Source organism: Miscanthus floridulus, chromosome 9, assembly GCF_019320115.1.
Source record: "Miscanthus floridulus cultivar M001 chromosome 9, ASM1932011v1, whole genome shotgun sequence".
In the NCBI taxonomy this organism is placed as follows: domain Eukaryota; kingdom Viridiplantae; phylum Streptophyta; class Magnoliopsida; order Poales; family Poaceae; genus Miscanthus; species Miscanthus floridulus.
Window position 1 is genome coordinate 38936267 of NC_089588.1, and position 11050 is coordinate 38947316.

At 50.1% G+C, this 11050-nt stretch overlaps 1 protein-coding gene across 1 annotated transcript; it reads left to right on the forward strand.

Moving 5' to 3' along the window:
• The first annotated feature begins 4450 nt into the window (after nucleotides 1-4450).
• On the forward strand, nucleotides 4451-4924 carry LOC136479685 (uncharacterized). The gene has a single exon (XM_066477460.1). It carries the CDS (start codon nucleotides 4451-4453, stop codon nucleotides 4922-4924), a length of 474 nt encoding a protein of 157 aa, XP_066333557.1.
• Nucleotides 4925-11050: the final 6126 nt, after the last annotated feature.

Below are 11050 nucleotides of genomic sequence, written 5' to 3' on the forward strand. Positions count from 1 at the left end.
GCCACCATCGAGACTCGGGTGATACCTGTCGATGTTGCTATCCGGCGAGGCGTCATCATCCTCACCGGGACCCGGAACACCAACGTTCTGGGACGGCGACGGCAGGTCCCAGTCCTGGAAATCGACCAGCCTTATCCGCACCAAGTAGCGCAAGCCGGGCAGCTCGTGAAGCGCGCCTTCCACGGGATTAGGCACGCGCGGTTCCGGAACGAAGATTATCTTCTCGTCCGGGATGAACTGAGGGTGCAGGCACCAGGCCGAAACGAAGTACTCACGGTCGTCGTCGGCCGGCACCCCCCTCGGCCGCACGACCTCGACCACCGCGCACGATGAGCCGAGGATGGTCTGCGCCGTCTCGGCACTCCACGCGTGGAGGGGCACACGAGTCATCCCAACCAGCACAGTGTATCTGAATGAACCTCCGCTGGCCAACGAGGTTCTCCTCCATGGGCGCCAGACCAGGGGAAGCGGAGCTCCCATCGCCGGGGCGGCAAGCACGTGGTCCCTGTCCTCGCGGCGACTGAATCGCACGACAAAATCCTCCGGATCATGACGGCTGACCGCCGCGTCGTCCACCGACAAACCGAACCTCGCGAAGAGGTAGCTGCTGACCATGGCGGGTGACACCGCGGGCCTAGTGCCCCCCACAGTGGCCACCAGAACAAGGCCGAGCGCATCCTCGGCCGCTTGTAACGTCGCGGAACGAGGAATGACGACGAACCCCGAGCGACGCTGGCGCAACGAGCGGTCCTCCGGAGCCTCCCCAGCAGCCCTCGCCATGGCCGCCGCACCACCATCAGAAGGCAACGGAGAGTCCGCCGTAGGCCGAGGAGGCGGGGTCGGGGGAGCACAGCACCTCGGGACTGACGTCGAGCGTCCCGTGGAAACGGATCTAGCGGAGGCCGTATCATCCGAAGCGGCACGACGGCGACCGGCTGGGCATCTTGCGGCGACCTGACGAGCAGTCCCAGCATTTGGCGGCGAGCGACCCCGCTTGCCTAGCCCCGTAGGGAGAGGGCATTGGAAGGACCGGTGGCCCTCGCGACGACAGTTGAAGCATCTCGCCGGGTAGACGCAATCCGCCTTCACATGGTCGTTGGCCAGACAATTGAAGCAGAGGCCATTAAGAGCCGGAGGAACTGGCCGCGACAGCCTCGGCGGCAAGCGACGACGCCAGCGACGACGACTATGAACCTCAAAGAACCCGTCCGCATCCGGCCCGACGAGGGTGCGGGCAGGGTGCACCGCAGGGGAGGTACGACGACGCGGCGAGGTGGTAGGCGGGGCGGGCTGCGGGAGGGAACGGCGCGCAGCAGCCATGAAGCCCTCCACAGCCCGTGGCCGACGGCGACGGCGACGCGCATGCCGGCGTCGCCCCTGCGACTCCGCAACCGCCTTGCCCCTCCCCGGCGGCGGCGGCGATGGAGGCTCTGAGTCGGAATAGGCCTCCGAGTCGGTGAATGACACATGTTCCCCAAGGTCGCAACCAAGCACGGAAGTGGAAGGGCTCCCAACGAACGCACCCGGCGACCCCGCACCTAGGGACCGCGGCGACGGAAGCTCCACGTCGGCCTCGTCAGCCCACGAGCGACGGGAGGGAGAACCGTGCTCCATTGCCCACGGTCCGAACGAAGAACCGCCAGCGAAGACTGAGTCGTGGTCGGCGTGGTCAGAAGGACCAACGGCGAGGGCGGGGGTGGCCGGCGGGGCCGGAGTGGCCACCGGCGGGAGGGGCGGAGGGCTCGTTAGCTAATCGTACTACTACTCCTCACTCTACTGAATTTGACAAACAACAATTAATCCACTCATGTTACTGACAATAGTTTGCATTTACCTCTTCAATGCATTGGTTATAATGGAGAGGCAGAGATCAAGACTGGACAGGCTGAGGGATGGTGATCGTAACACTGCCATGTTCCAGGCGAAATCACGAGCAAGGGCCAAACGCAACAAGATTGCTGCACTCAAACGGGCAGATGGTTCGGTGGCGACAACCCAGGATGATATTGAACGGGTTGCCACTGACTTCTATAGGCAGCTGTTCACAGCCCAGGAAAACCTCTTGCCAGATTTGATCCTAGATCACGTTCCAATGAAGGTTACGAACGAGATGAATGAGCGGCTTACTCGGCAGTACTCGCCGGATGAAATTGAGAAGGCGCTACAGCTGATGAAACCGAACAAGCTAGGCCCCTGGCCCAGACGGCTTCACAGCGGGCTTCTACCAATTGCACTGGGAGCTGTTGGGTACTGACATCATATCGGCGGTGTTGGATTTTCTCAATGGGGGGGGGGGGGGGGGGGGGGGGGGGGCTCTACCAGATGATCTCAACAGCACCACCATTGTGTTAATTCCAAAAACGAGGAACCCGCAGGAAATTAAAGAGTACAGACCCATTTCCTTGTGCAGCGTGTTATACAAGATCTGTTCCAAGGTCTTGGCAATGAGATTAAGGGAATTCTTGGATGAGATTATTTCTGAGGAACAAAGCGTCTTTGTGCCTGGGCGATTGATAACAGATATTGTATTGATAGCATATGAGTGTATACACTATCTAAAGAGGAAGAAAGGAAAATCTGGGGCTTGTGCTGTCAAGCTTGATATGGCTAAAGCCTATGATCGGGTTGAGTGGGATTACTTGAGAAGAATTATGCTGAGACTGGGTTTTCACGCTGATTTTGTGCACCTGATCATGAGGTGTGTAACGTCAGTCTCTTTCTCTATCAAGATCAATGGATCTATGACAGACACCTTCATACCTTCGAGGGGTATCAGGCAGGGCGACCCTATATCGCCCTCTCTTTTTCTCTTATGTTCTGAAGGGCTTTCTTGTCTACTGAAGAATGTTGGGCCAGTGCAATCTATCAAGGAGTATTCGAGTAGGTATCCACTCCCCCTGGATCTCGCATCTTCTTTTTGCGGATGATTGCATAGTGTTTTTAGAAGCATCGCAAGAAGGGGCCAACAGACTTCTGGAGATTTTGGAAACTTATCACCATGGATCGGGGCAGTTGGTAAACCGAGATAAATCGGCTATCTTCTTTAGCAAGAACTGCACCCAAGACATGAAACAAGTGGTCATGCAAGTGCTCAATATTAATAAGGAGGCCTTAGCGGAAAGGTATCTTGGACTACCGACCGAGGTGGGGAGGAACACATCTGAGGTGTTTGAATACCTGCCGGCTCAGGTGAAGGGCATGATAGAGAGCTGGTGCGGACGTGAAGCCAGCTGCGCGGGAAGAGAAGTTTTGATTAAATCAATTGCCCAAGCAGTCCCGACTTATTCCATGAGTTGCTTCCTGTTGCCAATCAATGTGTGCAAGAAGCTGAAATCGGCTATGGCAAATTATTGGTGGGGCAGCTCGGTAGACAATCGTCACATGCATTGGATGAGTTGGGAGCGGCTAAACCAACCAAAATGCAAAGGGGGGATGGGATTCTGGGATCTCAGGTGCTTTAACCTTGCAATGCTAGGGAAACAAGGGCGGCGCCTCATTACTAGACCGGAGTCCTTGTGCGCAAGAGTTCTTAAAGGGAGATATTTCCATGACACTGAGTTTATGCGTGCAACCAGGAAGAAGCATGCAAGCAGCACGTGGAGGGCAATCCTTGCTGGCGCGAAGCGTTGGAGCATGGCTTGATTAGAAGAGTGGTCAATGGAGAGAATACAGAAATTTGGGAGGATCGGTGGATCCTTGACCACTTTGGAGGTCGGCCGATCACAACACAAGAAGCGACACACCCGGTTCTCGTTTCTGACTTACTGAAGCATGGCTCTTGGAATACAGAGCTGATCAAGGGCCGGTTTTTGCAAATTGATGCAGCAGCTATCCTGAGACAACCGATTGGTAGGGGAGATGCTGATTTTTGGGCCTGGAATATGGAGAAGTTTGGGGTGTACACGGTGAGGTCGGATTACAGACTCTTACACAAGAGGAGAACTGAAGATCTATTCTCAAATCAGCCTAGTTCGTCAGATGAGGGTTTGTGGAGGAAGATTTGGAAACTTGCAGTCCCACCCAAAGTTCGGGTTTTTTGGTGGCGAGTTTTGAATGATTTCCTCCCAACACGTCAAGAATTATGTAGAAGACATGTGGAACCGATCTCGGAGAGGAATCTATCAAGCATGTCCTTCTTGATTGTACAGTGGCCAAACACTTTTGGACACAAACCAAGATGGTGACGGGAGTGAAGGTCCCTATACTGAATGCAGCGACATGGGCAGTGGACCTGCTGTCGGACATGTGCCCAAGACGTGATCAAGCGATTATTTTGTGAGGCATGTGGGCACTCTGGGTGATGCGGAACAAGCGACGTCATGGCGAGCTTTCTATGTCTGTTCATCAGGCAGTGATATGGGCCAGAGATGTGGCTTACGATCTATGGCAGCTAAACCATCCACCCGGACAGCAGGACAATGAACGGGCAATCCAGAGATGGACAAAGCCGATGCGGGGCTCTCTGAAGATCAATGTGGACGCCGCCTTCTCTGTTGAGAGCAAACAAGGGGCTACCTCATGCATTATCAGAGACCACGTGGTGTCTTTCAGGCTGCGCAAGCGTAAGTGGTATGAGGAAGGCTATGATGCGTGTTCCATGGAGGCGATAGCTTGTAAAGACAGCCTGATCTTTGCTGCACAGCTGGGATTTCAAAATGTGATGGTGGAAACTGATTGCCTACAGCTGGTACAGCTATGGAATAGGAGGGATGATCAACGGTCCATCATTGATTCGAGTCTGAAGGAGATTGCTGAACTTAGTCTTGCCTTTCAGGAGTTTTCGCTTTCTTTTGCTAGTAGAATTTGTAATAAAGTAGCTCATACTTTAGAAAAACAAGTATCAGAGTCGCACCGATCGGAGACGTGGCATGTAACTCCGATGTGCGTGTATGATCTGGTTGTTTCCGAGGCTTCGGCCGGGTGATAATGAAAGGCAGGACAGTCACAAAAAAAAGACAGTCATGGATCTTTGCCTGTGCTCGGCCACACTGGAGCCAAAGTTGCCTGTGGCAATGAGCATCGAGGATCGTCTCACTGAGTCCGCGTGTCAGTGGTCAAGTCCCTGATGCGGCCGAGGACGATGGTAGAAAGCCGAAGGCAAGTGCAGGAGAGAAGGATGGGCCAACAACGTTACGCACATCAAGGCCCAGAAGAACCAGTACTCGAGTCTACAACCCAGAACGGGTCAACGCTGTGGAGAAGCCGCTGCACACCACACATGTTCCACTCCACCTGCGTGCGGCTATGCAAGTGCAATCTATCCCTAATGTGTGTTTTGATGATGATGACCACATAATTAGAGGACTAATACGATTTATCGAGTTGACAATAAGATGAATACTTTGTGAGGATACTAGTTAACTTGGTGGAGCCCCCAATTACAAAACGATGTGTTGGTGGACTTAATGAAAGTTTAAATTTATTTTATATTTTGAAATTGAGTATAGGAACCACCATACTATCAAGTGGGATGCAAAATGCAGGCTTCAATGTGCAATCAAGTGCTCAACTTTTACCCACCTTGCATGTTTCCTCACATCTTAGCCAAGCCAGCCAAAGCCTATCCTCTGTTTCTGCTGTTGGCTTGCACGAAAGTGTCGCATGGGTGCGCTGCACTGCGGAAGTGCCGCACATTTCGTAGAACTACTGTGACTTAGGCTGTGTCCGGTTGACCCAAAAAAGTTACTGTTCATACTGAAAGTTACTGTTCTGGATGCTTTTTAGTGAGAGGGAAACACTGTCCCGGATGAAAAAAGAAGTGGATCAAGCTAGGTTTAGGGTTAGCCGAACAAGGCTTTAACGGCTAGTTGGGAGACATGAGGTATTTACACCCTTTCTTATCCTCCCAACGTTCTGTTCATACATCCACTCTACAACAACCAGCAGACAAGCTCTCCCAAGCCATTGAAGGCTCTCCAACCTCTCTCCATCAATCCCTAGTGATTTCTTGAGAGATTGGCCTCCAAAATTCAAAATAGAGCTTGACATCTTGAACTTCAACTCCTAGCGAGCACTTGGTTCGCGTTCATGACAAAGTCTCGTATTTATTACTCTTCGAGCAAGAGCTACTAGACGGCTAGGCATCGCCCGTTGAAGCACTACAACCTCTTGTGGGTGCTCCGGGAAGTTTGTAATCACCCCGAAACCTAGTAAGAACTCTAAAGCTCGAGACTTGCTCTCTTGCCTTGAAAAGAGGATAGGGTTCGATGAAACCCAATCCTTGGTGGTTTCCTCAACAATGTGGAGGTAGGGTAGCCTTTGTGGTGAGCCGAACCACAGGATGAACACACCTTGTCCTTTGTGTTCTTGCTGTTTTCTTTGTGCTCTACTTTTGTTGGTTGTGAAGTTAGGGTTTGCACTTGATCTACTTGTACAAGAGCTTCCAACCTCAGAGAAGTTGTGGAATAGGACCTGACTACTACCAGGAACACTAGTAATTCACTCAATCTACTTTTCCTTTACTAGATTTTGATGCGCTCAAGTGTGGAATTGCCACATTTGTACTAATCGTTGCATTGAGTTTACATTTTAAAGATGCCTACTCACACCTCCTCTAGGTTTGCCTAATCCTTTTCAGGCTACTAAGGGCACAAGTGCCGTGTAAGGAGATACTAATTATGCTATAAAGAAAAACACCAATTCTCCTCTCTATTCTCTTCATCTAGCTCCATTCTTTCCCCTTTCCCAAGCCACCTATGCTAACACAGCGTGCGCCGGTGTGGCTGCCTTGGCAGGGCTGTTTGGTGCAACATGAAAACATGTTATGTAATTGCTCAACCACAACGACGCACCCCTTTGACTGCTCAACCAATGTGTGCAACATGAAAATATATAGGGTGCTGTTGGGACATAGACATTTGAGTCGCGGAGGCTAGCCTGGGCCCTAACCAAAGTAACTAATGAAATCATGAGATGTGTGTTTTGTAGGACTTTTCAAGAACAAGCCTTCAGCAAAACCCACGATGGCAAAAAAAGAGTAGCCTCCGCTAGAGCACCGGCGGAGCCCGCACCAAGGGGTAGACCTAGGCACAACACCCGCAGCACCTATGCTAGTGCTCCAGAGAATCAAGATGTAGAAGAGCCCGCAGTGGAGGACTAGCCCGTAGCGTCCGAAGAGTAGCCAGTCCCAAATCCCACTCCAGAGCAAGTCCTTCAACATTTGCAAAACAAGTTACAAAATATGGAACAAGAAAGAGACAAGCTGGCAGCAACCTTCGCTGTAAGACAGAGGGCAGTTCAGGCATCTCTACAGGTAGCGGAGATTAGACAACAGCTGGCTGTCTTACAAACAGAGATACAAAGTATGCAGCCAAGCTAGCCATCTTCCAACACCCCTAACCAACCCCACTCATCAATCCAAAGCCAACCCAACCCTTTGCTTACCCTAGCTACCTAGTCAACCTTCGGCATACCATGCGCCATTCCATCAACCCACAGAACCATAGATTCAAAATCCCCGCTATACGAAGGAATCCAAAACTCACCATGGTCTCCCTCCTACAAACCCATCACCTTACCCAAGTACAATGGAAGAATAGACCCACACCAGTTCATCATGAGTTTCGAAGCAACTGTAGCCTCCGCCAAGGGAAACAACACAGTATTGGCTAAGTCTTTTGTCATTGCAGCCGAAGGCGAAGCCCTAGCATGGTACTCCATGCTAAGACCCAGTTTAGTCTACTCATGGGAGGACATATGGGACAAGATCTTGGCCAACATCAAAGGGTTCACTAGTGAACCCGTGACTTCAATGGACCTCTTTTAGTGCAGGCAAAACCAAGGAGAAGCTCTAAAGGATTATTTCTAGAAGTTTGTGCATCTAAAGGCGAAGGCACTTGATGTCCCAAAAGATGTGGCCATAGAGGCAGCAATTAAGGGGCTTCGGATCAGAGCCTTCACAGCTCACTTAGCTAGGGAAAAGCCAAGGACCATAGATGAGCTATACACAGAGTTCGAAAAGTATTACAGATCAGATAATGAGCTTCGCAGAAGGCTAGAAGAGCAATACCAGAACAAGCAGTTCCAAGGAAACAACAAAAATGCATAAAGAGGCAGTAGAGGCCAGAACCAGCAACAGCCACAACAACGGTCAGATCAGCAGGTCTTCAACATAGAGCACCAAGGGGGTAGCCAGCAGGGGCAATAGACATCGAAGGCCAATCAAACACTAGGCCTTAGAAGCAGTATGATGGCAAAAAGAACAGTCAAGGAAGGAACTAGAACAAGAACCAGAACCAGAAGCAGCGAAGACAGTACTGTTTGTTTCATGGGGAGAACAAAGGGCATATAACCAGGGATTGCCCAGATGCCAAGGAAACCCAAGAGAGCATAAAATGCAGAGAAAACTCATAGCCTCCGCCGCAGCAAATCCCAAGGGAGGTAAATCATACCTTCACCATAGCTCCCCGGCAACAATATTGCCCAATTTACCCAAGCCTAAATTCCATGCAAATTCACCCATCCACCCTAGCAGCCGCATATTACCCCAATTTCTTGCTAGCATGGCGACCAAGTACCCACCAGCAAGGGGAACCTAGCAACCTTCGCCCGAAAGCCAACTTCACATACATAAACCCCAGACCTCCGCACATCACGTTCATCAAAACCAACTAGCCACCTCAAATCCACAACAGGCAGGTGGAAGCCCTACCACCACCGCCGCCACCAATCCCATCATAGCTACCTGTGCCCCAAAATGAACCCAATCCAGAAAACCAGCTTAACCCATGTAAGGAAAATGGACCATTGGCCCATTTACTTTGGATTTTAGTGTTTGATGATTGACAAGACCAAATTGGACTATTATGCTTGCGAGTGTTGGTTTTGTAGTCCAATAGGTTGTAATCGTGACTTGGACGAAGGCAACATGATGATCCGATGATCAACACCTCAAGCAAGACCCTAGAAGCACAATTGAAGACCCAAGAAGCCAAGCAAAGTCCAAACACAAAGATAGGAACCATGTCGGTCACAAGATCACGAAGAAACGAGCTTGGTAGAGGTGATCAGACATGGCCCTATGAGGACCGAACGCGTTCGATCAGTTGCTCTGTAATAGCAGGCATCAGCAGCAGTGACCAGACGCATGGATTTCACTGTTCATCATTGTGGCAACAACTCAGTGAGGACCAGATGCAATAGCTATAGATGATTGGATGCACCAGGCAGCGGCATCCGATTGAGTCTAGAGAGGTTCCAGGGTCACGAAACGTCGACCAGACATGTCAAATGGTAAGAGACTAGACTCGCTAGAGAGTCCGATCAACAGTGAGCGCCAATGGTTGGCTTCAATGGTCAAGACGACCAGATGTGTCTGATCAAGACAACCTACGCGTTTGGTCAATGGCAGAAAGCTAGAAGCTGGGTTTCGTTCCCAACGGCTACTTTCTCCATGGAACTTATAAATAGACCCCCAACCGGCCATTTGAGTAGAGGAGACCTAAGGAAACATACCAAGGGTGTTGATACACCATTTTAGTGATCTCCACTTGCATAGTGCTTAGTGATTCATTACGTGATTTGCATAGGTACTTTGCGAAGTGCTTAGGTTGATTAGACCACCGCTTATGCACTTGCTCTAGGTTTAGGCCTAGTGTTTAGTGAGGTTTGCACACCTCTTATCACTTGGTGCTTGCGCGCACCATTGTTGTACATCAGAGGGGCTTGTAGTCCTATGAGATCACACCAACCGTTCTTGTGGTGTGGCCGCCACCATGTCCCGAAGGGAACAAGGCCCACGACAGTTTGGTCGGAAGCTTGATAGTGAAGATGGCGGGGAGCAGTCCGGGAGAGCCTTGCCGGAAGGCACACCGGAGACCCACTTGCATGTGGGGAAGGCCCAAGGCTATCCACGGAGTTACCCGACTTGGAGCTTGGCCCTTGCAAGGGATTCCTTGTGAGGGGCTCCAACGAGGACTAGGGGAAAGCTTGAGTGCTTCTCGATACCTCGGTAAAAATACCAGTGTTGTTGATGGGAGTTTGCATCTCTACCTCATCTTTACCTTCCGCATTTACATTGTTACCTAGGTTGTGTGCTTTACTTTCCTAGCTTAGTTGGTAGGCTAGTTGATAGTGTTGGAACCTAGGTTGCAGGACTCTTTTGTGGTAGAGATAACAACACATTAGCAAAACCGTAGTTGCACATTTAGATAGATTACTTTCTTGCATAGGTTTTGCTAAGGTGGAATCAGAGGCCATAGTTTAGAGTAGATTTTTAAGTCACCTAATTCACCCCCCTTTTAGGCGTCACAGTCCCTTACAAGTGGTATCAAAGCCAGGTTGGCTCAATTTGGACCCTTAGCTTCACCGCCATTGAGCCGATGCGATTTAGAGTGGTTGGGATGAATACCTCTAGGCTTCCATACTTTGATGGCACTAACTTCCCCTACTATAAATCTAGAATAGCTTGTCACCTTGAGGCGGTAGATTTGAGTGTTTGGAGAGTCACTCGTGACGTGATGAAACCCATTAAGAATCCCGATAAACCCACAAAGAGTGAAGAAAAAGAAATCCATTTCAATACTAGAGCTAAAAATTACTTGTTTGAATCTTTTAGCATGGATGTGTTTAACCAAGTATTCACTTTAAATACGGCACATGAAATTTGGTTAAAATTACAAGAGCTTTATGACGGCACAAGTAATGTCCGTGAGCAAAAACATTGCCTAGCTCAATAAAGTTATGATTCTTTTGAAATGAATGATGATGAGCTTGTTCGTGACATGTATTCTCATTTGAATCTAATTATCAATGAGCTCAATTCTATAGGATTAACAAAGCTAGGTGATGTGGACATCGTGAGGAAGATCATCTCCATGCTACCACAAAAGAAATATGCAAGCATCATCACCATCCTTCACAACATAGAGGACTTGAGCACCATGATCTTGGCCATAGTCATTGGCAAGATAGTGGCATTTGAGATGTCACATAAGATGGGTCATGAAGAAGCCTCTTCATCAAGAAAAGGCAAAGCACTCGCTTGTAGTGGGCACAAGAAGATGAAGGGCAAGCAAGTTAAAACAAGCTCAAGCTCAAGCTCCTCAAGTGA